At 34.8% G+C, this 25,411-nt stretch overlaps 3 protein-coding genes across 14 annotated transcripts; 2 read left to right on the top strand and 1 right to left on the bottom strand.

The window, feature by feature from the left end:
• Positions 1-372: 372 nt before the first annotated feature.
• Positions 373-3,716, bottom strand: LOC103443089 (uncharacterized). Of its 2 annotated transcripts, XM_008381873.4 has the most exons (7): positions 3,097-3,716; positions 2,961-3,002; positions 2,599-2,724; positions 2,023-2,258; positions 1,228-1,264; positions 999-1,056; positions 373-914 (listed from the first exon to the last, which is right to left on the bottom strand). In XM_008381873.4, exons 1-7 carry the CDS (start codon positions 3,253-3,255, stop codon positions 835-837), a joined length of 738 nt encoding a protein of 245 aa, XP_008380095.3. In that variant the 5' UTR covers positions 3,256-3,716; the 3' UTR covers positions 373-834. The 2 variants fall into 2 exon arrangements, with proteins under 2 accessions (XP_008380095.3, XP_017190198.3); XM_017334709.3 differs by lacking the exon at positions 2,961-3,002 and having other exon boundaries at positions 3,097-3,531.
• Positions 3,717-5,073: 1,357 nt separating this feature from the next.
• LOC103443088 (probable pectin methylesterase CGR2) lies at positions 5,074-8,491 on the top strand. Of its 11 annotated transcripts, none has more exons than XM_070827090.1 (8): positions 5,082-5,178; positions 5,261-5,361; positions 5,501-5,569; positions 5,778-5,816; positions 6,048-6,151; positions 6,267-6,641; positions 7,359-7,414; positions 8,035-8,491. In XM_070827090.1, exons 5-8 carry the CDS (start codon positions 6,097-6,099, stop codon positions 8,044-8,046), a joined length of 498 nt encoding a protein of 165 aa, XP_070683191.1. In that variant the 5' UTR covers positions 5,082-5,178; positions 5,261-5,361; positions 5,501-5,569; positions 5,778-5,816; positions 6,048-6,096; the 3' UTR covers positions 8,047-8,491. The 11 variants fall into 11 exon arrangements, with proteins under 11 accessions (XP_070683195.1, XP_070683191.1, XP_070683188.1 ...); XM_070827087.1 differs by having other exon boundaries at positions 6,261-6,641; XM_070827088.1 differs by having other exon boundaries at positions 5,084-5,155; positions 6,261-6,641.
• A 10,465-nt stretch (positions 8,492-18,956) lies between these two features.
• Positions 18,957-21,250, top strand: LOC103443111 (1-aminocyclopropane-1-carboxylate synthase 8-like). Its single transcript, XM_008381895.4, has 4 exons — positions 18,957-19,112; positions 19,520-19,651; positions 19,793-19,953; positions 20,250-21,250. The coding sequence occupies exons 1-4, from the start codon at positions 18,972-18,974 to the stop codon at positions 21,196-21,198; spliced, it is 1,383 nt and encodes a 460-aa protein (XP_008380117.3). The 5' UTR covers positions 18,957-18,971; the 3' UTR covers positions 21,199-21,250.
• The last annotated feature ends 4,161 nt before the right edge of the window (positions 21,251-25,411 follow it).

The raw sequence follows: 25,411 nt of genomic DNA, 5'->3' as shown, positions 1-25,411 counted from the left end.
TACCGATTCATTACAAAATTTTTGCGGAAATCTATTATAAATTTCAAACTTTTGAACTTTTTATGAGAAATTTTTCTCTAATTTCGACTAAATCTGAATAAGTTTATTATACTCATCCCATTACAAATATCTATAAATTTCATAAATTTGCATATTGATATTTTAAACACACGTTCATACCTTATCTTTTCACATTGATAATAGAAAGAAAAAGTACGAATCTCCTACATATGACTCATTTATTTTTTTCTTACGCCTGATAAGCCCCCAAGTTCGAATTTTCCCTTCCTCGATATTGCTTATATCACAAGAAAAATCCCATTAAAAAAAAGATAAATGCGACAAATCAACTTAATGGTATCACTGAACACATGAAACAGAACTGAATTATATACATTACATAATGTGAAATTTTTTTTAAGCCTAATACATAGCCCCTTCGCCTTTATGACGGTATTAAAAAAAAATTGCCATTTATTTCCGCATGATACAACATTAAAAAAACAAACCTTCAAATTCTATCACCACTAGTAGTATTCCTCCTCACTTGTAAGTGAGAGGTTTTAGGTTCGATTCTCGCCAATGGGGAATTTGAACCACATTATTTCTAGCCCATTGTGAGATTAAGCATACCCCTCTCTCTTAGTGTAGATAATATCGTTTGTTTAAAAAAAATAAAAAATAAAAACTCTGTTGCCAAAGGCGAAGACTAACCTATTCGGGATTTCGTTTTGCCATTACTAATGTAGTGCAGAGGAATGTAGAAGTGCCCGGTTGAATACCGCAACCTTAGCGTGCTTCAACTTCTCCAAAATCTCAGCTGTATCAGCCGGTTCACAAACTCGTGTTCCCCCTCTCTTTCTTTATTGCTTCATACGATGTCATTACCTCTTTAAACTTTGCTTCAGCAGCCACTGCAACAAAATTTGAAAACCAAACTTCAATGCAAAGCAATGGCATCGGCTTACTGGAATCGGCAACGTGTCAATGATACTCACCTTTATTGTTTTGGTTCTGATCTGGGTGAAACTGCTTCGCCTTGGTCCTAAATGCTGTCTGCAAGAAGGAAGTTATTACTATTGGCGATGCGAGAATATAACATAATACATCCCATCAAACTCTAAACTACCAACATAGTGACTGTCGAGGTCGTAGGATTAAGAGGGGAAAATACTGAGGGAAAAACATATTAGATCTCAACAGTATGCAAAGATTGCAGGGAAATACCTTAATCTCTGTGTCTGTGTAAGGTGCCTTTCTAAACCTGTTAAAAAAGAAGTGAAAACGTCAAGTTTATTGTTACTGATCAGATTGAGTGCTCATGCAAACACATGTCCAGCAGACCTGATCTTGAGGACACAAGCAAAATTGCAAAGAGAATCCATCAACATCAAGAATGACCATTACATCTTAAAATAAAAGATATCCGACTTGGCGGGTCAGTAAGATATACACCATAAAAGACATACAGAAAAGGAGATCACAGGGTTATCCAACTTTACAGCATGAAACTTTTATCTCTTACAGAATGTGCAAATCTTGCTTCACTTACACTTAAATTGCTTGAATCTAAAAAATATCATTGACAGAGATAGGTTTGGCCTCTCGCAACATATTTGCAAACCTCCATGAATTGAGTATGTGCTATTCCAACACAGGATACCTAACCGTGTACTGAAGTTCAAATTTATAAAACGAACAACAAAGAATCTGAATGCGTACGAATAATCTACTATTTCTAGGAGCTAGCTACTATCAACGAAAATTTAGCTAGCGTATTGTTAAATACCACAAGAGAGGGAAATCAGTATGAAAGCTTAGAAGATCCATCCCCATTCTGTTCTTCCAATATAATTATTAAGTTCAATACTTTTATTTTCTTAAAACTTCAGCTGACGGCATGTCAATTCAGAACTGACCCAGACAACTAGACAAAGTCCATAAGAATGCAAAAGTGAGGAAATGGTTTAAGATCAATTTCAGTTATGAATGCGATTAGGTCTCGGCAAACGCTAACATTACCTGTCAAGGCCTAAAACTGAGTAGTGATGTGATAACAAATAGTTGGCATTTTCTCTGGGAGTTTCCCTGTAGCTACTCCTCTGGTCTTTAAAGGATGTATCAGTCTTCCAATACCAATCCTCTCGCTGGAACTGTTGATGATATCCACCCTGATCGTTTTCCCTCCAGCTCTCGTAGGTTCTTTTGTATTTGCTCCTCTCTCTATTGAACACGCTTTGCATACGCCTAATACGTTCCTACAGATGACAGAAAAATCCATGATAAAAATCCCCATTTGAGTCAAATTAGGAGTGTTCCTATAGCATAAATAAAGGCTTCATATTTTAAGGCAAGCACTAAGAACTAGAATTGGAGTTGAAAATATCAAATTCAGCACCGAGCAGGGTCTTGTGACGCAATATGGTGACTAGGGAAAACAGCAATCATAGTAAGTGGTCGGAAAACTGCACTCTCAGAGTTAAAATACGAGAGTAGAGCCACTATTTTTAATTAGATTTTTTACGATCAAGCGTGCTAAATTAACCGGAAGCTGCAGAGAAGAAAATAGAAAAACAACACAGAGGAATTATAACTCACCACTCTCTCCATTTCTTCTTCATACTCCTCTCGCATGCGACGGTTGTATCTTTTCCATGCTTCCTCCTGAAAAGCTGTCCGGAATGAACTGCCACTTCCTCTCCCCGTTGATGGCGATCTGAACAACTTTTTCATGCAATCACAGACATGATCAGCTCCATTAACTACTACTAGCATACCCAGATATTAATTTCTACCAAAAAAAAAAGCATCACTTTTCAATGAGGACTTGCAGGATTGCATCTACATTAACTATGGTTTCTTCAACTCCATTTCAAGCTTTGAATTTTCGGTTCACGAGTAACGAAAAGGTTTCGAATTTACAAAATCGACGATAAACCCATGACTTCTATGATATCTACCTGAGTATAGACCCAATCAACAGTCCTACGAAGCTGAGAAACCTGCCAAATTCCCACACAATTCTCAATTTCTCTATAAATGCTGGAGATTGGACAACCGAAAACAACATATAGGAATGAAGAGATGTGAACTTACGGCGAGAGTGGTGGCGGTGGCGCCAATTAGACCAAACACCAGAATCCCCCAAATCTTCATGTCTTCCGCTTTTTCCTCGTACGGTCTGCCTGGCGGAGTCCACGGTCCATTCCTATTCCTACTCCGATCACGGTCGTCGCCGCCGCCGCCGCCGCTCATTTTCCAGGAAATTCTCAAACTTTAGGTATCGAGTTCAGCAATTCTTACTCTTCGCAGATTGTAAATGTTCAGGAAACCCAGCAACCATGGTTAGGGTTCTTCCCCTTCTTTTTGGCTCTTCAAAGGCAGAAAGATTGGACTTTTCACGAATTGGCTTTACACCGCCTTTGTATATGACAGTCTCGAATTCTCAATGGAAATGGTGTTGGGGAGATCTGGCCGGATCCCCTCTGAATCCCAGAATCAAGGCACGTGGACCGTTGATAAAAAATGAACGATCATAATTTTTTTTTTCTTTCACCAGGCTACTTTACTTTTAAAAATATAAAAAGTATTTAATTGTAATTTTATGATTTTTTATCAACGGTGCATCCCTCCCGGATTTGGATCCTCGTCGGATCTTCTTTCTGGGATCCTAAAAATTAATGCACGTGGACCGTTAATAAAAAATGAACGATCATGATTTTTTTTTTCTTTCACCAGGCTACTTTACTTTTAAAAATATAAGAAGTATTTAATTGTAATTTTATGATTTTTTATCAACGGTGCACGAGCATTAATTTTTAGGATCCCAGAAAGAAGATCCGAAGAGGATCCAAATCTGGGGAGGGACGCCTGATTCAGAGTACCCGAACTCTAATCCTTGGTGATATGGGCCTATTGATTGGTGGGTAGTGGGATCATGACCCAATAGGCCCAACTAATTATTAGTAAGAAAGGGAAAAAAAAAAGTTTTAGCAATTCTATCGTAAATATGTTTACGTACTTGAAATGAGGAAATCGTGAATCAAAATGATACTTGTCATTTCTAAGATATAAACTACCTTCTTTACTTGATATGGTACCTTATTGTTCATGTGTTTTTGGTATCCCACCTTTTTATATTTTTTATTTTGTTACTTTCTTGCATATATTATTAGTACTTTATTCTTATTTTCTGGGAATTGACTATAGTACTTAGTGTTATTATTATTTAACGATCAGATATACTCTTTGAACTTTATTACAACATATTTGACCGTCAGATGATAATAGAACTAACGGCTGTAGCCAAATTTAGAGTTGCTTTCACAACTTGAAGTGGATAAAACTAGCAAAAAAAAAAAAAAAAAAAAAAAGAGAAATTGAACAATTAAAATAAATTGGCACGTTTAAAAAATTAGTGGATAAAACTAGCAAAAAAATAAAGAAGAGAAATTGAACAATTAAAATAAATTGACACGTTTAAAAGATTAGTGGATAAAACTAGCAAAAAAAAAAAAGAAAAATTGAACAATTAAAATAAATTGACACGTTTAAAAGATTAAAAAGACTGAGAATCAAATTGCAAGTCAAGAGGCCAAATCTTGATGACATGCGTGACCATGGGCCGTTTGGCTCATGAGCTCAATAGGCCCAAACTAATTTTCATCATCTATCCAAACTGTTAGATATTCTCGCAAAAAAAAAAAAAAAAAGTAAATTGTAGCAATAGTCTTGTAATTGTAACTCAATTTGAGTAATAATCTCTTAATTAAAAATTCATTATCATTTGTCCTTTAATTTTAATTCAATTGGAGAAATAGTCCATCAACTTTAACCCAATTAGAGCAAAATTGCTCAACTTTAACAAAATTGAAGCAATGATCCTTCTAACATAATTCATTTTGACAAAATTCTGACAAAATTGATCAAAATGATCATAGCTACACGTTTTGATAAGTTGAAGAATTCAAATTGTAGTAATGATCATTCTAACATAACTTATTTTGATAAAATTTTGACGAAATTGACAAAAAATATCTGATTAAAATAAGGATAATTGCTACCATTTACTGAAAAACGAACAATTGTCTTCAACTCCCAGCCAAAACACAGAACCTCCAGAGTCTCAGCACTAGACAAATCCGATCCAATGCGGGTTCGTTAGCGCCTCTTTTTCCGGTAATGCTGTATTAATTAAAATATCTAAACAAATTATCAGTTAATTAATTAATTCGCTCGATTTTTAATTACTATTTTCCAGCAAGTCATACTTTCGTCCAAAAGCCATGTCTCGGAGGCCGGTGAATCTGAACTTGAACACTTCCCGGTGGTTCGGGAACAGCGGCGGAGCTTTGCTCTCAGGTTCTTCCTATTCCTGTCATATTGCCAATTGGATTTATATTGGAACCTTAATTTTATCATGGTATCAGATCGGGTTATCTTTGTGTGAAGCTAAACGGCCACATGCGCTTCATGTTACTCAGTTGTTGTCCACGTGTAGGTTTAAAAAGTCGCCACACGTGCAGAAGCGTGTTGAGAGTTGTCCTACATCGGTAAGGGACAATGTTTGGTACGTGCTTATATGGTTTTGAGCTACTTTTCATATTACCAATTAGTTTTACGTTGTAACCTCAATTTCATTAGCATATTCATACAGCAGCAGAGGTAATTAGCCTTTTACTTTGATAAAGTTTTGATATTTATAAAGATATCGATTCGTGTTTGCTTAATGTAAAATTTATTTGAATTTGTTTTGTATTATGTATGGATTAATGCAGGTGGAGGCCATCTTAAAGGGGCTGTTAGCAGGGTTGAAGGTAATTTTGTTACATTTTCTGGGTTATGTTTTTTTTAGCCCATGCTTAATTAAAGACAATATTTTTCTGTTTTTTTAGTGAAAATGAGTATAAATTTGAGTAAAACCAATTAGAATTTCGTTCGAAAGTTATGTTGAAGTTTGTGAAGTTAAATCCTAGCTCCTAGTTTCGGAAAGGGAGGTGATATTCGCGCTCTCTTTTTCTCTCCGGCACTCCTCTCTTGTTTTCTAGGCGTTGGATTGAATGAATCAAAGGAGAATCAAGGAATGGAAAGAAGGAGATGAGTGCAGAAGGAGAGAACTGGAGTGTGAAAATCACTACCCTTTTGGAAAATGGTATGAGTTAGCAAAGCTGGTGGCAATTTGGTTCATGTTTTCAAAATTTTGTTGCATTTTTTCTGGTGGATGAAATTGTCTCTGAGTCACCTCATGTGAGGATTTTTAGCCGCAGGTGATTACTCATGCACGGTCGAGGTTCAACGAGCAATTTCCATCTTGAAGAAAGCGTACGGAGACAGCATGCATAAGGTTTTGCACGTTGGCCTTGATACTTGTACTGTGGTTTCTAAATTGCTGAGTGAGGAAGAAACTGAAGCCTGGGGTGTGGAACCCTACGATGTAGAGGATGCTGGTAGAAGTTGTAAGTCTCTTGTGCGCAAAGGCATTGTGCGTGTTGTTGATATTAAGTATCCTCTTCCGTACATGCCAAAGTCGTTTTCTCTTGTACTTGTTTCGGATGCATTGGATTATTTGTCTGAAAGATACCTCAACAGGACCCTCCCGGATTTGGCAAGGGTGTCGGCCGACGGGCTTGTGGTCTTTACAGGTAAGATCTTATGTCTACTTGTTAAATGTGGCCGTTGTTATATACATTTATGTAGGTTGCATTCAGATGTGGGATTATTTATGTATGTGTATATGTGTTATTAACTTATTAGTCTGTCTTAGGTGGATCCTTTATTTTTCTCGAGCCAATTATATTTTCTCCTTTTGTACTCTCATGTGCTCCATATCATTGTGGTTCTACGCAAATCTATGCCTCTCATTGAATATCGGTTATCTGCCAACCTGCACTAAACTACTGATGTTCAAATTCATATAATCGCAAATTTACATGTTTCCCGAATCCACATCTTACAGCAAATATGTCATAAGTTTGGATTTGGATCTCTATAACCCGTCTTGTCTTGTAACAATTTGCGACAATGTATTGTAAGATTTTATAGTGGATTATGATACTGAATGGTATCATTTGCTTTGAAAAGGTAAATGAACATGTCACAGAGAACTAGAATGTGGACAAAAGGTTTCTCTAATAACTTGATGAAATGTGTCTTTTCTTTTGACTCCCATGTCGTTCACCTGGTTTTGCCTCTTACAATGTAGAAGTTGTATTTCTCCTTCTTTGAGAATATTTTGTCTTCTTTCTTGTTAGGAACATAATTTTTTATCTGTCTCAAGTAGCAATTCAAAACTCGCATTTTGATGGGAGGAACTTACAAATCCACCTGACAGTGTGAGATTTTTCATATTTCTCATACAGGCTATCCTCGCAAGCAGAGAGCTAAAGCTGCTGAGGTTTCCAAATTTGGGAGGGCGGTAAGTAACTGCTGTACATATATATCTTGCCTATTCTATGAACCTTGAACATGTCAAATGGATAGATATTTTATTTTCATTGTCCATGTCCTTACACCATTCTGTTTTTAATATTTTGTTTTCTTATTTGATTGGTTTATTGGGATATCAAAACTTTTAGGCCTCGTTTGATAGAGAGGATTAGCTTGGATAGTACTATTTTCACTATATTGAAGGCATTTCGAAGTGAGAAATGGATGGCAGCTTCCTTATTTTGTCCAAGTTGAAGATTACTCATGAATAAAAGTTGTCCCTTTCAATCCTACCATTTTTGTGGAGACTATTAGGGATATCTTTTCTTGATGAGTAACCTTCAACTTGGACAATGAAAGTTTCCGTTTCTTCCTTGCCTTCAATGTAGTGAATAGTCCTATCCAAGTTAGTCCTCCCTATCAAACGAGGCCTTAAGGTTTCCCTATGCGAGAGTAATGTCCATATGTATCTTTCCCCTTGGAGGAGGGAAGGACGAACATTTCAGACGATTCTTCTTGTCATTCTACTTTGTCTGGAATTTTTGTCAGGGTTTGCATTGTTGTTTTTATAGACAGAATAACTGACATATTGTCGTGTTTTCTTTCTAGAGGCTAAATTAAGGAGCACATCCTGGTGGTCTAAGTTTTTTGGTCAGATTAGCTTAGAAGAGAATGATGATGCCGCCAAGTTAAATGAGGCAGCAACAAAGATGTCATATGTCTCAAACTGCCAAGTTTTCCACCTCAGGTCATTCAATTGATGTCTTGACATTCGATTAAAAAAGACGTCTTGACATAGTAGCCGTTCTGAAGCTGCTTCGTACAGTAATTTCAAATATTTGGACAATCTTTACGACATTCTGTCTAACCTTATTCTTTCATTGAAATTGTTTTGGGAGGTGAAGCATGCATTAGTTTGGTGAGTTGTGAGTGCTCAGATATGTCGGATAAATTAGTTTTTGTTGAGCCAATGCATTGATGTAATTTGGGATGGAGTTTTGCAGACTCATGCTTCCTCATTAGTTTCTTCAAGATGAATCAAATCTAGGATTTCATCTGTTCTTAATTGTCAAAAGAAAAGCGCATCCCGCCGTATTCGTTGTTTTTCGGTTTTTCATTTTAACGCTTCAAATCTGCAATATAGAAACTACTGATGCTAGCCAAAGTGGAAACTCGAACGCCAATGTAATACAGTTCTTGTGTACCCCAAAGCAGCAAAGCTTCATATTCTTCGAAGCTGTTGTGGTAAATGGTACTGGTGTTCAGAGATACGGTGTACCAAATCCAGTGGGAGACATTGAGTGAGTCTGCAGGGGCAACCCCATCACATGAGGAAACAAAAAAACCAAGGCTTCTGTGTCGCATGTTTGATTTCCATCCTATCCTTTGCTTTGATTATGTTGGTCGTTTTATTAGAAAATTTAGAGAGGTGGTTGTTCCATTTGGGAAATCCGATAAAATTGGAGATGAGAGGAGATGACATCTTCCAATCTATTCTGGACAACAATATCAACAAAGTCTTATTCAACAAAGTGGAGTCGGCTATATGAATTTTAAAATATCATTATGCTCGGTTTTGTGTCATTTCTTCTGTTAGATCCAAGTGTTCCAAGTTTTTTTTAAAGTTTTTTTCCAAGTCTTTATAGGTCTTTCCCTATCCCTGTAGCCCTAAGTATTCATTTCGTAATCGCATCTGTTAACCGATAGTCTGCAGGTCTTCGTGAATGAGCATCCCAAACTATTTTGGACGACAAGAAAAAATGGGGTGCTTGGGCTTTTGACGTGAATGAGGGGAGATGAAGTAGGTTTGGATGATAAAATAATAGGCTTTCTTTTTGTTACGTGATAATGTTTAGAGGCTTAATATACCTCAATGTGAATGTCTTGCCAATTAGTACTGTGACTAGTTACTGTTATGCGTTGGAAACAACTTTATTTTTATTTTTCTGCTCAAATTACGACCTTGTTCTTTCTCTTAATTAAATGTCATTTTTTTTTTCATGATTAGTACCATCACGTGATAGAAACCACTCTATACAAGAAAATTTCTCCATCCACTCTAGACTCCTAATTGTAATATTTGACAAACTTTGTAGGTCCAAGCCAAGCATCATCCACCGCTAATATCAACTATATTATCCTAACTTAACAACTTATTACTAGGTGTTGAGTTTTATTACAAATGGTATTGGTGATATTATGGTGGAAACTCTTATAATATTATTTTGTTATATAACCGATTTGGGATCCTGTTCTCCAATGCGACCCCTCATGAGTGGCTCCACACAAGGTCACAAGAGAAACCAATTCCCACATCAGGAACTGGTCAAGTAATTATACCAAAGCTAACGCCAATCTTTTTGAGAGCCTGGTTAGCCGGTGTTCAGTCTTTGGAGTCAATGCCAATCTTTTCGAAGGCCAGTCATTCAGTTGCCTTAAGTTGGAGCTAGCGCATCTTTCCAAAACCCCAACTCCATGAAGCATGTTCGAGCCTAGTAACTCGGGCTCCACGTGTTGAGAGAATAATCTACTCTAATACCATTGTAAACTTTATAGGTCCAAGCATGGTCCACCACTATTATTGATATTGTTCCAACTTAACAACATATTACTAGGTGTAGGGTTTTATCACAAAATGCTTCAGTGATATTAAAAGTGAAAATTCCCAAATATTAATTGGTATATTATTATTTGATATGACTGATGTGAGATCTTATTCTCCAATAACATTTCTACAGGTACTATCACGAGATGTCATAAACTATCCTGTACAAGTTTTCCTTCCATCTGGTTCCAACTTCCAATCTCATTCTGACTCTGATTTTTTTTTTTTTGAGGAAAATGTCATTTTTTTTTCAAACTAAATACTGTCACATCACAAGACACGACGTACCGTATACAAAATTTTCTCCATCTGATTCCAACCTCTTTTCAAGCACACAACGTACGTACGTACGTTACTCAAATGCCATTTTTCCACAACTCTCTTTCCAAGCACACACTGTCACATTGGAGCTAGCCTTAGAAAAACATGGTCTTTCCTTCCATTTAGGGTAAAAACACGCAACACGCATGGGCCGGCCGGCATAGTTTTGACTGAAGATGAAGACTTAAGAACTTTGCCCATGACTGAAGAACATTGATTTGAGCGGAGACCAAGTGTGGATGCAATTCATTGCCTGCATGCTACATCTTTGCATCTCTCTCAAATAAATGAAAGGACCAACCGACCAAGCCTAACCTAATCCATGTAAGCTTCAACGTTTGCGGAGCCTCCAAGTAGCCTTAGAATTTATAACAAAATGCAGGAGAGTACAAAGTAGCTCACAGATTGTTGGCAATTTCCACACTCGATAGCTTCTTAGTTTAGTCATTTTTCCCATTTGGCTGAAGACAAGTAGAAAACCGTCCACATTTCTTACTGTAAAAGTGCTTGTAATAAAAGCCATATGTAGAATTTGATCATACAAGGCGAGACGTACCACACGCATGCTCCATGATTATATATTTTCGGCAAGAAAAGTCTGCAGTACACGTGGGTCAAAAGAGAAATGTCTTTATAACTCTCCAAAAAATTATCAGACAAGCTTCCCATAATTTTCTTGCTTACTTGCAGAAACATCCGACAATGGTACAAACTATATGAAAATGTCCACAAAAGTAGCAGCTTAAAATCGTTATCTCCTTGGAGTTTGCATTACTTTTTGACTTCGAACTCACATACGGCTCAAATGCAGTCACATCCAAATAGCTACCTTCACTGCTTCTGTTCTTCATTCCAAACAACCCTAGTTGATAATTTTGTGCTCTTGAGATAATAAACTTAGTACATGAAATATACGCACGAAATACAACTTCTACCAACTTTCTTATATTCTTAATATCAAACATTACGTACTATTATACGTCTATGTCTTTGTTTACGGTGATCATAAGTACAAAACACATCTTGTATTCTTTCACCATATCTATATGTGTCTAAAATGATCATCATCATCAGTTTCAGTATTTTGTAGCTCCAAATCTGTGTATATAAATATGAAAGCATATTATACTAATGTACTATTTCATTCTTCCTGCTGCTATAGCTTATTCTCTGAAATAAGTCATTCATATTTCCTGCAAGTTACAGTTTGATATATATGCAGAAATCTTATAAAAGCATATAAAATAAAATAAAACTATGCACATTTGTATTATCATTGTGAGAACTGTAGGAATACCTACAAAACACATCATATACATGCTCCTTCGTATACTCTTAATCAAACAACTAAAAAACTAGTATACTCTTAATCAAACAACTAAAAAACTAGTATAAGTCCGTGTCTACGGTGAGTTGATGACCTGACTCTTTTCTACTTGCATTACCAATCATTTGGCTCATTTCTAATAATTGAGTACTAATTAGCAGACGTAACTGCATGAAAAATCTTGTTAATTAAGATAAACAAATTGGCTTGTTTAATCTACGAAATGAGTTACGAGAGAGATCGAGAAAGATCACAAGATATATAAGATGAAAGAGTGTATATATATATATGCTGCATCTGCATGAGGGCATATCAGTGAGAGTAACGTGGGAGCCATGTTGGTTGTCACTGCATATATTGGGGTCTTTTCTGAGTATGCGTCTAAAGTCACACAAATTTCGATCAGAGCTTTTAGAAAAGGACCTCTATCATCTTGTACTACAAAGCGACGTGCCCCCTACCCTTTCGCTCCTCTCTTTTACCCACTTATCATATCCCTGTTTCTCTGTTTCCCTCACACACATGCTATATTCCCACATAATTTGAAACTAGTTGCTACCTTAATGCCATTGAATCGAACACCTTAAGGAAAATATCAATGGATAAGCCAAGTTGTTGGCCCAAAATAATGGAAAAAACTTTGTTGCTAGGGGGCACTGGACCGCACTCGTCACAATCAGGTTTCGCCAACTGTATTCCTACTGGCATTCTACAAAACCATCTTTATTTGGAGAGAATTTTCGATGGTACCATCATATTGTCACGTAGTATCATCATTTTATTCATGTTATTTATGATGTGCATGTACATGATTTGATTAATAGTCTACCTAGAACGTTAATATAAAAGACAAGTTAATAACATCATGTGACGATGTAATAATATAAGCTAAATATTGTACCCAAGACACTAACTTATATTACTCACATTTATTGTTACACAAATTAAAAACAGTGAGTGTATATGAATCCATCACTTCTTTTGCCACAAACCTTTCAAGGCACATAATCTTCCAGGGTTGGAATTGAGCAGAGTGACTTCTGTTAGTAAATTTTTTCTATTATATCTGTAGACCCAAATTAAAATGGGTAAAACTAAAGTACTACTTGTTACCATCAAATGTGCCGTTCGGTAGGAATGGGGAGCATCGTAATAGGTAAAAAACAACTTTGTTAGAAAACATTCAACTGACAAATTCCGAAAGGTGCGTACGTAATATTTTTTTTTTAAGTATCACAAGCACAACTCACACAGTGTAATATTATATTCGTGTTATAATAAGGGTGAATGACATAATTAATTAATATGTTCCAATTCTAGATTATATTAATAAAAAACAAATTACGGTTATATATATATGTATGTATGTGTGTGTGTGTGTGTGTAAGTGAAACAATAATGCTATGTGCCTATGTACGAGATTCACAAATAAAATTGCTCAACATACTATAAACACTTTATATATTTTTAGAGTGACTACAATACGTAGTGGCAGTGCCAGTATGTGGTCATTGGTTATTTTTTACCACAATAACCTCAAAAACCCCATGTATATTTGTTTCTATATACTATATAGTATAGGGTAAAGTGTCGATTTAGTCATTGAACTATCATCTCAGTGACAATTAGGTCCCTAAATTATTTTTTCGATAAAGTAAGTCCCTAAATTCATTAAAAATTGCTAATTTCAGCCCTACTGTTATATTCAAAGCTATTTTATCCAATTTTTCATCAACTTAAGTCACTTGACACACTTTAGAGTATCATAATGTCATTTTCACGCCTATAAACCCTTAACATTTAATATGAGTTGCAAACCTAACATCTAATTTACCCTCCAAAGTTAACTCCATACATTATTTATTTACGGAAGATTATCAATTTACCATCCAATGTGTATCACATGCAAGTAACATGACTTAAATTGACGAAAATTTGAATATAGTAGCTTTGAATCTAATATTAGGATGTAATTGGCAGATTTTTATAATTTAAGGACTGATTTTTCTGGAAAAAAAAATAGTTTAGGGATCTAATTTTCACTCAAGTGATAATTCATGGACTAAATTGGAAATTCACCCTATTGTATACGAATCTATAAATAGCTAAGGCAAACTAAATTATAACATTCTCTTCCTACTTCTTCTATCATATTTGTCTTCCTTTTCTTTTTTCTCACATGAAATACTTCAGTTGAAAAGCCTTAACAATTTTCAACATTACTCCATAGTATCATGCATCAACCCTTGACAAGCCTCTACAAGTAATAGTAGTTGTTGACATATGTTAGGCATAAACTTTCAGTATATATTGATAGGTGCCTACTAGGTGCTTGAAGGCCATTCAGTGAAGCTTTTTGGTTGATATTATGACCTCATTATTTGAAAATCCTGACTACGCCACTGACAATGCGTTAATTATAATACAATCATTATCTAACAATCAGATATATAATTATATGAACATCTGTGTTTTATACAATCACCATTTAGCCGTCGAGATGATAATTGTATTAAATAACTAAATTACTAAATTAAAGTAAATTTGCACATTGAAAAAAAAAATCTCTCAAGTAGTCAAAGACAAATTCATATCCCTGTCGTGCGAAGTGAGAGCACGACTTTGAGCTCTCAAGAAAAACAAGAGAAAAACGCACTTCTGAATAAATTAGAAACATAAATAAAATTCAAGTACAATCAACTTCCCAAGGTCTCATCCAGCAGAAACTGGGTTTTTGGCATTTTACAAAACCGCGTTAATTCATCACTATCTAGTTCGTTTTCAGGCAGCTCATCATGATGGTTACTATTTCAAAAATTAAATTAATTTCTTAGATGAATAATTGATTTTTTTTTGTGTGTGTGGTCAATTTAAATAAAAAATAAATATTAAACTCACGAGTTGTAGTTTTAGATTATTTTGCTAAGACGGAATGTGGAAAATAATTGCAGAATCAAGAACAAATCTTGCAATTGAGCTGTACATCACTCTATAACGCGTGTGATGATGCTAAACAAAACAAGCTTAATTGGATGGAAAATAAACCACACACCAACCCCTTTCCGTCACTGCCTTTTAATCACTTGTTTTAAATAATCAATCTAGCTAATCTGCTGCTTTTTGTTGTATTAGTGTTGGGAAAATCAGACGTATAACTTTTCTGCAAGTCAAAATTAAATTTGCACTTAAATATTTAGGTTAAAACAAAAGTCATCAGAGAAAATGTTGAAATATAGCTAAAAACAGATCCAAATAAAGTAATTCACTTGGTTTTTGCTCCTAATTCGCTAGTTCATCTCCTTCCTTGGTTGATTCAATCACGAGAGTGGAAGTGCTATAGTTTTATTTTATTTTATTTTTGAACAAAGGAAGTGCTATTGTTTAAAAACAGGAAAATAATTAGCATCTTATTGTAAGGAAGTCACTTAACATTAAGATGTTAACAGATTGTTTGTGTTGTTTTTATTTTTATTTTTTTAAAAAGGAACCAGTTGATGGTTTTGCTACGTCAGTTTCCTATTCTGAAGGCCGAAAAGACTTATAGAGGCATTTCAACCTCCTTAACCATTATTGTGCGATCACCGGCACCAGAAATAAAACATAGAAATTGACAGACGGTTCATGAAATGTAAGAATAAATAGATTTCCTAATGAAGGATCGGGCACGTGTGAATTTGATTCTCTATGATCATTACCAATAGCTATATAAGTCAATCCTTAAAACGAATAAGCATGCAGTGGCAGCTAGCTAGCTCTATAAATAAATTAATTAATTAGTAGTTTTTAGTTGAGATATAGGATAAGACTTCAGTTAGTTCTCAGAAACTCATCCAGAATACAAGGCAAGTCGTATTTTTTTAAATGGGTGTCGGAGTTTCTGAGAAGGGTCAAACATTCGTTACCAACTAACACTAACTCTGAGACTATCTTTAACTTAATCAGTTATATAGTCCAATAAGTATTGGATGCGATTGATTGAAAAATTATTTATTATACAAGAAATTTAACTTTACGAGATTTTTAAGGTGAGAGATAATGCTTTAAAACTGAGAAGGGAGAATGCAATCGAAAATGACTGAGAGACTAAGGTGAACAATTTACATGAAATAAATTTATTAGACTAAACCTGATTTAATAAGTTTGTCATTTGAAATTTTGTTTTATACACAATAATACATTATAAGACTAAACATCACGTTACAGTAAACATGTTCCATCGAGAAGCAGAGAGTAACAAGATAGGACCCAGATATCATTTGGATTTGACCATGATACTGCCAGCCCTTTTCCGAACCCTACACACTTTCTAGTGAGATTCTCATTTCTCATCAACTAGACAAGTAGATAACAATATCAGCAATAAGGAGATGACCATGGACCACCCGAGGTCCGAATTGAAAACCCAACACGTGGCAACAGCCCACAACCAGAAACTTCTCTCTAGCATTTCTGCACCTATGGACCACCTAGATAGGTTGTGCTAACCTTTGGATAGAATGACTGTATGGAGAAAATATGTATCATGGGGGTGGTTGGCATGGCATCATATGTCAAGCTTTGCAGAGTGCGCTCTCTCTCTCTCTCTGAGAAATGAAAACAAAGAGGAACTCACAAGCAAGTCCCAAATGTTCCCAAATTGCGTTACCTGATTTCAGGGTCTGCAGAAGTAGAATAGACTTCATGGGTTCCGTGATTGACTACAACTACTTAGGACACTGTAAATAACAGTAATATTTCACAACCTCTTCTCCAAAGGTGCAATCATGCAAATATATCAAATTTTCTTTTTCTAGGTTACGAAATACCAAACCGACTTATATGTAACATGAGGCGTGACAATTTATTTTTATTTTTATTTTATATTTTTATAATATGTTATTTGATATTCTACACTACTTTCATAAATTTCTAGGGTTGGTTATGTTATTTGACATTTTACACTATTCAGATTTATAATAAGATAATTCAAACTCATATGTAAAGTAACATACATTATTATAGCCAGTAAACATACATCTGCATCTTTGGGAGATATTTGAGTTTAATAAAAAAAATGGAATCATACTTATTATCACTCCAAAAAGACAAATCTTGCTCATAAAAAATATAAATAAGCCATTGATTTAAATAGTATGTTTTTGATACGGTTTTATCTTAAAACAACACAACATTGCAAATTTGAGTTCGAATCCCCCCCTTGTGCAATTTAGTTTAAAGTATAAAAGCATATCCAAGAATTACTATAACATTTTGCTCATTTAGTTAGTGAACAATTCAAAATTTAGCTAGCTTATTTGTCTTGCCTTTCAAGCAATATTTTCTGTTTTAGCGAACTTTGAATGTATAAACTGAAAACATTACATTACTCCTACCACAAAACTTAACGTGGTTACATATCCCTACCATAAGACACTTAATTGTATATTATGAAATTGAAAACTAAAAAACTTGGTCAACTAGAAGTAGATGACGCAAAAGACATTGGTAATTGAAAATAGGGGGATGTTCGCTTTCAGACCAAAAGAGATGACGGTAGCGTGTCGGTGCTTCACTGGAAGTCAGAGTTGAGTGCCTTCTCTCTTGGACATCCAATAATCCGAGACATTTTTTAGTGTGACGGGAATACGAGATGGTATATCATGTGTCATAATATAAATTGTGGGATATGTATGTTAAAAAATTAATAACTTAAAAAATAAAAAATTTCACCACTTATATAAAGGGGTGTGATATCCACACACATATTTTTACTTCTCCCACACCTTTTTGGTTTTCGGCAGTCGGATCGGATGAATTGTAGAATATCAATGGATAGAAATTAACAAGCGATGTGTGAGAAGTAAAAAAGAATGTGTGGATAACACACCTCTATATAAAAATACCTGATATACCACTCGTGTTCCGATCACAATAAATTTTTTTCTCCCAATAACCCCATCCACCTATAACAACAACTAAAAATATATTATTTAATTAATTAAACAATATTTAAAAAAATTGCGGCAAAAGGTACCATTTATGCTTAGTCATTATTCTCTTCATTTGTATGTAATTTAGCTGCATGAATATGTATTAGTATGAGCTATTTTTCTTGATCTCTCATCTCCTTCTACCTTTATTAAAAATAAAAATGAAATACTTGTTCAAAAAAAAAATACCAAAAAGATGGATAAGAATTTTAGTTTGCGTTTAAATAAGATGGATTTGTAACACTTTTGTATATGTTATATTTACGGGTGCAAGTGTACGAAAATTTTATAATGCTCAGGTATATATGGGATGCAACAGTAAATTAGATAATTAAATTGGACACAGATCCTCTTCGAATCTAAGCCTAGGGATCAATAGATTCGAGCTATTGAAATTTGATTCAACGGCTACAAACAGAGGGCCTCCCTAAAAATTATAATAATTGTAGTCGTTGGATCAAATTTCAATGGTCCGGATCTATTGATTCCTAGGCTCAGATCCGGAGAGGAGCTGTGTCCAATTAAATTTTTGCTGTTTTAATTTGACAGCAAATACTTGTGCATTTTATATACTTTTTTTTTAAGCCCGAAATTAAGATTCGGTACCAAACCCTAGTATAATATAAGAATCTATGCCTATATCTCGGAAGCAGCACTTCTAAATGGCACATTAACACTTAGCTGGAGCTGTTGTATACACAAATTAATTACAAGTGGATATCAGTACGTACGTGCAAAATTTTAATAATAATGTCAATATCCATAAAGCGACTTATACTTATAATTAGGGAATTGTTATTAGCACTCTAAAATTCTCATTATACACTCCAAACTTTTTATATTTAGATAGAAAAATACACTTATGATGAGGGTAGAATGAGATTTTTGGAATGTCAATAACACTTCCCTATAATTGTACCTAATTAACAAAAAATGCGAGTACTTATACTATGATTAGTAATTATAATTGTTTTGTATTATTATCATCTAAAAATATGTATATAATATGTAAACACTGGTCAAAGAATCATCACCGTCAATTCATTATTCATAGCGTCGGACTAGTGTCTTTCCCGTTTGTTCCCTCCTGTATCCTGAGCCTCTTGAGGCTCCCTATTTAAATGCATGCAGCGCTCTATTTTCCACAAAGCAAACCCCCCTTCCTTACGGACCAAGTCGACCAACTTCTCTACTCTCTCTCTCTCTCTCTCTCTCTCTCTCTCTCTCTCTCTCTCTCTCTCTCACTCTCAAAGCTTTTTAAGAAAAGGTTCTTGTCATTTCATAAGTACTTAATCAGAGGCCAGCTAGCTTGGTTGAACTGAAAATGTTGTCAAAGAAAGCAAGTTGTGACTCGCATGGCCAAGACTCATCCTACTTCCTGGGATGGCAGGAATACGAGAAGAACCCTTACGATCAAGTTCAAAATCCAAACGGTATCATTCAGATGGGACTTGCAGAGAATCAGGTGAGAATCAGTCATCATGAAAATTTAATCTATTATCACTACTAAAGTCCATCGGGATTAGTTGATTAAATCCAAGGTTCGAAACTCTCTAATGTAACAAAAAGAAAGCGATACTACATCCTACCTAACTTACTTTGTCACAAAATATTTTGAAAAGATCTCATGGCGCGGTCAAGCCTCAAGCTATCATGATAAGAAATAATAATGTAACCAATTAGATGGTCCATCGTTGTTCAAAGTGACAATCTCTAAGTTGGTTGGTGAATTTGCGTACGTGTGCATGGTCTTATACCTGTTTATATAATTTTTAATTAATTTTTACAATTAGTTTAGTGTTAATATTTTGTGCATGCTTTGGTCTCCACTTCCGGTAACATGCTTATTAATATGTACGTATCCTTTTGCAGCTTTCATTTGACCTTATTGAGTCATGGCTTGCAAGCAATCCCGATGCACTGGAGTTGAAAAGAAATGGAGAATCTGTTTTCAAAGAGTTGGCTCTCTTTCAAGACTACAACGGCTTCCCTTCTTTCAAGAATGTACGTAATTACATCTAAATGTAAACATTTAGAAATTTTTTATCATGGGTATACACACACACACACATGTATATACTTATGTGTGTATGTAAGTATACGAATATATATATTTTCTAAACTAATACGCACTTGTATATACAGGAGATGGTAGATTTCATGGCAAGCATGAGAGGAAACAAAGTAAAATTTGATCCTAACAAGCTTGTGCTCACCGCTGGTTCAACTTCTGCCAACGAGACTCTTATGTTTTGCCTTGCTGATCCTGGCGACGCCTTCCTCCTCCCGATTCCATACTACCCAGGGTATTGATCATAATCTTTGTGCGCTACATTATATTTACATCCAAACGTATTGTTCTTCCTAATAATTCTCGAGGACTTTTGTATGCACAGTTACATATAAACTTTTCTCTCACGACATGCATGCATGTAAAACTCACCACACAATAGTGATCAATCTGACGGATATATGTGAGTTTCGCACGCATAAATAATCGATACATACAATGATTTTCCCCCACATATAATTCTTAATTAGTACTTATATTTTGTTTGACAATATAACTCAACTATTGTTGTTGATCACTTCTTTTTGGCAGGTTTGATAGAGATCTGAAGTGGCGTACCGGAGTTGAAATTATTCCAATAAAATGCACAAGTGCAAATGGATACAAAATCACTGAGACTGCATTGGAAGAAGCCTACCAACAAGCCCAAAAATTCAACCTAAAAGTTAAAGGAGTATTGGTCACAAATCCTTCAAACCCTTTAGGCACAACAATGATTCGGCTTGAACTCAATCACCTCATAGACTTTGCCATTGAAAAAGAAATACACATAATAAGCGACGAAATATACTCGGGCACCGTCTTCGACTCCCCAAGTTTCGTAAGCATCGCAGAAGCTCTAACTGAGAGAAACCTAGAAGATGCCGAAGTATGGAATCGTTGTCACATTGTGTACAGCCTCTCTAAGGATCTGGGGCTGCCAGGTTTTCGAGTAGGCATGATTTACTCCAACAATCAAGCCGTTGTGTCCGCAGCTACAAAGATGTCAAGCTTCGGACTTGTCTCTGCACAAACTCAGTACACGCTTTCCCAAATGCTCAAAGACAAGAAATTTACCGCCAACTACATGGAGGAGAATCAAAAGAGGCTTAAAAGAAGAAAGGAGATGCTTGTTTGTGGGCTCAAAGGTGCAGGTATTAGGTGTTTGGAAAGCAATGCTGGGTTGTTTTGCTGGGTGGACATGAGGCACCTTTTGGAGTCCAACACTTTTGAAGCTGAAAAAAAGCTTTGGAAGAAAGTGGTTTGTGAATTCGGATTGAATATCTCTCCCGGTTCTTCTTGCCATTGCTCTGAACCCGGTTGGTTCAGAATGTGCTTTGCAAACATGTCAGAAGAAACCCTAATGGTTGCAATGCAACGTATCAAGGCCCTCGTTGAATCCACCATCGTTCCTCAGCAAACAGGACTGTCTAAATCCAGGTGGTTAAAGAACAAGTGGGTTTTCCAATTGGCTTCATATGAGCGTGAACCAGACCGTTAATTAATTATGTAATCCTGTGTGACATATTGAATTTATTTATTTTGCTGATTAAGGTAGAGATAAGCGGGTGATGCTTGCAGATTATGTTTTCATCACCATAAAATGTTAGTTAATTATTGTATTGATTCATTCATTATATTTTGTGTGGTAATTTTTATCCGTAAGAATGATGGTCCAAGGCATATATTATTGTAACAAAAATAAATTGTAGTCTCGTGTGAGCATATATATATATATATATATATATATATATATATATATATATATATATATATGTAAGATGAATACTGTACTTTTTCCTTAAAAACAAACCCTATGTTTTGGGCTTACCTAGGCCCGATGGATGTTGTTGCTCGATTGGACAAAGAAAGCCTTGCCGGTCATATTCCAGCCAAAAAACACCCCAGCACTACTACAAAACCGGCTTATTGTGTCGGTGGTTGGTTTCGGTTTAACATACTATAGTGACGGATAAGACATTTGCGACACTTACTGAACATGACGTCGGATTTACTGTCACTTATAAGCGTCATAAACTATCAATGTCGTTTTTAACCGACGTAATGTCGCTTATAACCAACATACATTTTAATAATTTTTAAATAATAGTGTCGCTTTTAAGCGACATAAAGTATTGTTTTTAAATATTTTAAAGCTTGAGCGACATAGATTTTTTTTTTTTAATATTTTGAAACCCGGTGTCGATTGTAAGCGACAGATTGATGGTCTTTATATACTATCCCCCGTGTTTTCTTCTTCATCTCTTGCATCTTTCTTAAGGATGAGTTTATGAAGTGGCACACAACTAGGCCTGGCAAACAGGTCGTGTCTATTGTTTTCGTCTAACACTTGTTATCTTAACGGGTCGTGTCGTGTCTCACCCATTATCTTAACAGGCAACCTGTTATGACCCGTTAAGAAAAATATTTTTTTTTCTTAAATTTGCACATACCACATATTGCCATATAAATATTACTTCAAAACATTAAAACACATTTATCGTTTAAGTACTACATCAACACTTGAAAATAAGAGTCTAATAAACAAACATGTTGCACAAAAATGTTAAATGTGCAAGGATATGCAAAATGAAAGAGTTTTTGTTTTCAAGGTTGTGAAGCCTTTCTCAAAAGTTTAAACCTTGCCAATGGAACTCAAAGCTCGCATGTTATTCCTTTTACAAAATCCTCAATTTTCATCGATCATCATGATATAAGATTTTGTGGTATTCACTTAGGTAAATATTTTAAATTGATGATCAAATTAGTTCATTGTATTCATATAGGATCAAGGAGTGTAGCTGTAAAAAAATCATCAAAATCGGAGTTAAAATAACCCTTAAATCGTGATTTTTCGTTTATAATCGTCAAAAAGTTTTGTCTCGTTACTTGATCTCTGAATGTTTGTTTTTTGCAATTTTTGGCGTATGCGATCTCGAAGCATATATAAACAAGTTTGACAGTTAGATCGTTGAAATTAGTTTCGTATGATGCGTATCCCATCAAAACGATAGATTCACTAACACTTAAGAGTTTATTTATACCATCATTAAGTATAACATAAGATTTTGTGGTATCCACTTGTGTAAATATTTTAAATTGACGCTCAAATTAGTTCATTGTATTCATATAGGATCAAGGAGTGTAGAGTTAAAATAACTGTTACTATCGAAAAGTTTTGTCTCGTTACTTGATATCTGAATGTTTGTTTTTTGCAATTTTTGGCGTATGCGATCTCGAAGCATAAATAAACAAGTTTGACGGTTAGATCGTTGAAATTAGTTTCGTAGGATGTGTCTCCCATCAAAACGATAGATTCACTAACACTTAGAGTTTATTTATACTATCATTAAGTATAACATAAGATTTTGTGGTATCCACTAGTGTAAATATTTTAAATTGAAAATCGAATTCATTCATTGTATTCATATAGGATCAAAGAGTGTAGCTATAAAAAATAATCAAAATCAGAGTTAAAATAACCGTTAAATCGTGATTTTTCGTTTTATAACCGTCGGAAAGTTTTGTCCCGTTGCTTGATCTTTGAATGTTTTTTTTTTTGCAATTTTTGGCATATACGATCTCGAAGTATATACAAACATGTTTGACAGTTGGATCGTTAAAACTAGTTTCGTAGGATGCGTATCCCATCAAAACGATAGATTCATTAACATTTAGAGTTTATTTATACTTTCATTAATTAGACTAAATATATTAATTATTTTATTTATTAATTAGACTATGGTTCAATTCGTATGTGATGATATTTTATCATAAAATTATATTTTTGTTTTTTATTACGTATTTTATTTATTAAAATTTTAAAATATTATATGCGATAACATAAAGTATTTTATTCATTACTGTTGCTTACCCAGTTCGCTAGTTATGCCAATGCCGACGACGACGACATAACCGATGATGACATGGAACATCCATAACCTTTGTTTTATGTGTTTTAAGTATTAATTAGACAATATTTTTATTTTTTATTATGTATTTTATTAATTAAAATCTTAAAATGTTATATGAGATACCAAAAAAAAAAAAAAGAAAAACTCGTTAGTTTTTTAGGAAAACTAATGAAAAGGGCTTGAAAACTTTGAGTTTTAATGATAAGGACAAAATAAAGGGTAAAGTGAATAGTACCAGGATTGACTTTTTAGTGTAAAAATGTGGTTTTTCGTTAAAGTGAACAGTACCAGGTGCTTTTCGTTAAAGTTCCCCTTTTTTTTGTATGGGTTAACTTTAAAAAAAAAAAAACTATTTTGATGTCGCTTTTAGGCGACGGCATTGTTAGATAATTTGAAGTGCACTAGGCGGGAACTTTCCTGCTTGTTTTGCACGAGTCAAAAGATGGTGTCGCTTAAAAGAAACGCCACGTGCATTTAAGTAAAGTTGCTAGAAGATAGTGTAAGCGACACCAAGGTTAACCAAAGCGACGCCACGTGCATTTCAGTAAAGTTGTCAGAACATGGTGTCGCTTTTAAGCGACACCACAGTTAACCAAAGCGACGCCACGTGTATTTTAGTAAAGCTTGTCAGAAGATGGTGTTGCTTTTAGCGACACCAAAGTTAACCAAAGCGACGCCACGTGCTTTTCAAGAAACTATGTCAGAAAGAAGTTGTTTGATTTAATGGGACGTGTACATCAGTAGTGTGTCAGAATTTTGTGTCGGTTGAAACCGACACTAAATTTAACTAAAGCGACGCCACGTTTAGTTCAATAAATTTGGTCAGAAAGTAGTTAGATTGAATTCGACGTAATTTGTGGTAGAAGTTGGATTGAATACGACGTCCTTTACTTAATGTCGGTTTTAACCGACGCCAACTTCGTATCCATATTAAACCCTTTCTTTCCCCATTTCATCCGTGCTTTCATTTGTTGACTAATTTCAGTCTCTCCTTCTCCTTCCCAATTTCGTCCGTATCTTTCATTTCTTCTCCCTTTTTAGTTTTTGCATTTCTCCTTCCAGAAACTTTTGCTATGGATCATCATTTTGAAGATGAACATGCTGACGAACTCCAATTCGAAGAGGAAGGTGGTCCATTTTTTATTTACTATGGTTATTAATTTTAGTTTTTTGTTTTGTATTCCAACTAGTATGATGCCTAAATTGAAAATATAATTTTTGTTCCTTGGTTTTTAATTGTTTTTTCTGTATTTGTAAGGATCAACTCAAGAAGAAGGGGACCCTCAATTTCCAGTTGGAAGCAACAACCGTGTTCTTTTAATGCTTCTGGAAAATGCATTAGTGAAAATTCTAGTGCTTTTTCAAAACATGTAGCGGTAGAGGTTAGAGATTATAGAAATATTCCGTTGGTGAGAGATTGGCGTATGATCAAATGATCAAGGAAGAACGCATGGTAGCTTTCTGGAATAGAATAAAGGTATAAATATTATTTGTTACTTGAAGAGAGTAGAATAAGTCAATGTTTATGGTGATAATTAATTTGCTTAATTTTTTTTATGAGTATAGGAAACTATTATTTTTCAAGAAGAAGCTATGGCGAAAATGCCAATGATCCATCACATGACTCTTCATATTGCGGAGCATGCGCATAAAGAGTACATAAATAAAAAATAAAAAAAAACATTATACTGATAAACCAGTCGGATGAGCACGAGAACCGTTTGGTAGCCTACTGGAATAAAGAAAAAGGTAAATGTTTTATGATTTGTTTTGTTATAGCTTGAAATTTGTTTAATAAAT

This window comes from Malus domestica, chromosome 08 (assembly GCF_042453785.1).
Source record: "Malus domestica chromosome 08, GDT2T_hap1".
Classification (NCBI taxonomy): domain Eukaryota; kingdom Viridiplantae; phylum Streptophyta; class Magnoliopsida; order Rosales; family Rosaceae; genus Malus; species Malus domestica.
The sequence above is the reverse complement of the archived record's forward strand: the minus strand, read 5'-3'. Positions and strand labels throughout refer to the sequence as shown.

Excerpts from the sequence above, each read along its gene's own strand:
- LOC103443089 (XM_008381873.4), bottom strand. The coding sequence starts at position 3,255 with ATGAGCGGCGGCGGCGGCGGCGACGACCGTGATCGGAGTAGGAATAGG. Across the intron at positions 2,725-2,960 it reads TTGATTGGGTCTATACTCAG|TTGTTCAGATCGCCATCAAC; the intron begins GTAGATATCATA and ends TGCATGAAAAAG. Across the intron at positions 2,259-2,598 it reads AAGAAGAAATGGAGAGAGTG|GAACGTATTAGGCGTATGCA; the intron begins GTGAGTTATAAT and ends TGTCATCTGTAG.
- LOC103443111 (XM_008381895.4), top strand. The coding sequence starts at position 18,972 with ATGTTGTCAAAGAAAGCAAGTTGTGACTCGCATGGCCAAGACTCATCC. Across the intron at positions 19,113-19,519 it reads TGGGACTTGCAGAGAATCAG|CTTTCATTTGACCTTATTGA; the intron begins GTGAGAATCAGT and ends ATCCTTTTGCAG. Across the intron at positions 19,954-20,249 it reads CCGATTCCATACTACCCAGG|GTTTGATAGAGATCTGAAGT; the intron begins GTATTGATCATA and ends TCTTTTTGGCAG.
- LOC103443088 (XM_070827087.1), top strand. The coding sequence starts at position 6,097 with ATGAGTGCAGAAGGAGAGAACTGGAGTGTGAAAATCACTACCCTTTTG. Across the intron at positions 6,152-6,260 it reads CACTACCCTTTTGGAAAATG|CCGCAGGTGATTACTCATGC; the intron begins GTATGAGTTAGC and ends GAGGATTTTTAG. Across the intron at positions 6,642-7,358 it reads CGGGCTTGTGGTCTTTACAG|GCTATCCTCGCAAGCAGAGA; the intron begins GTAAGATCTTAT and ends TTTCTCATACAG.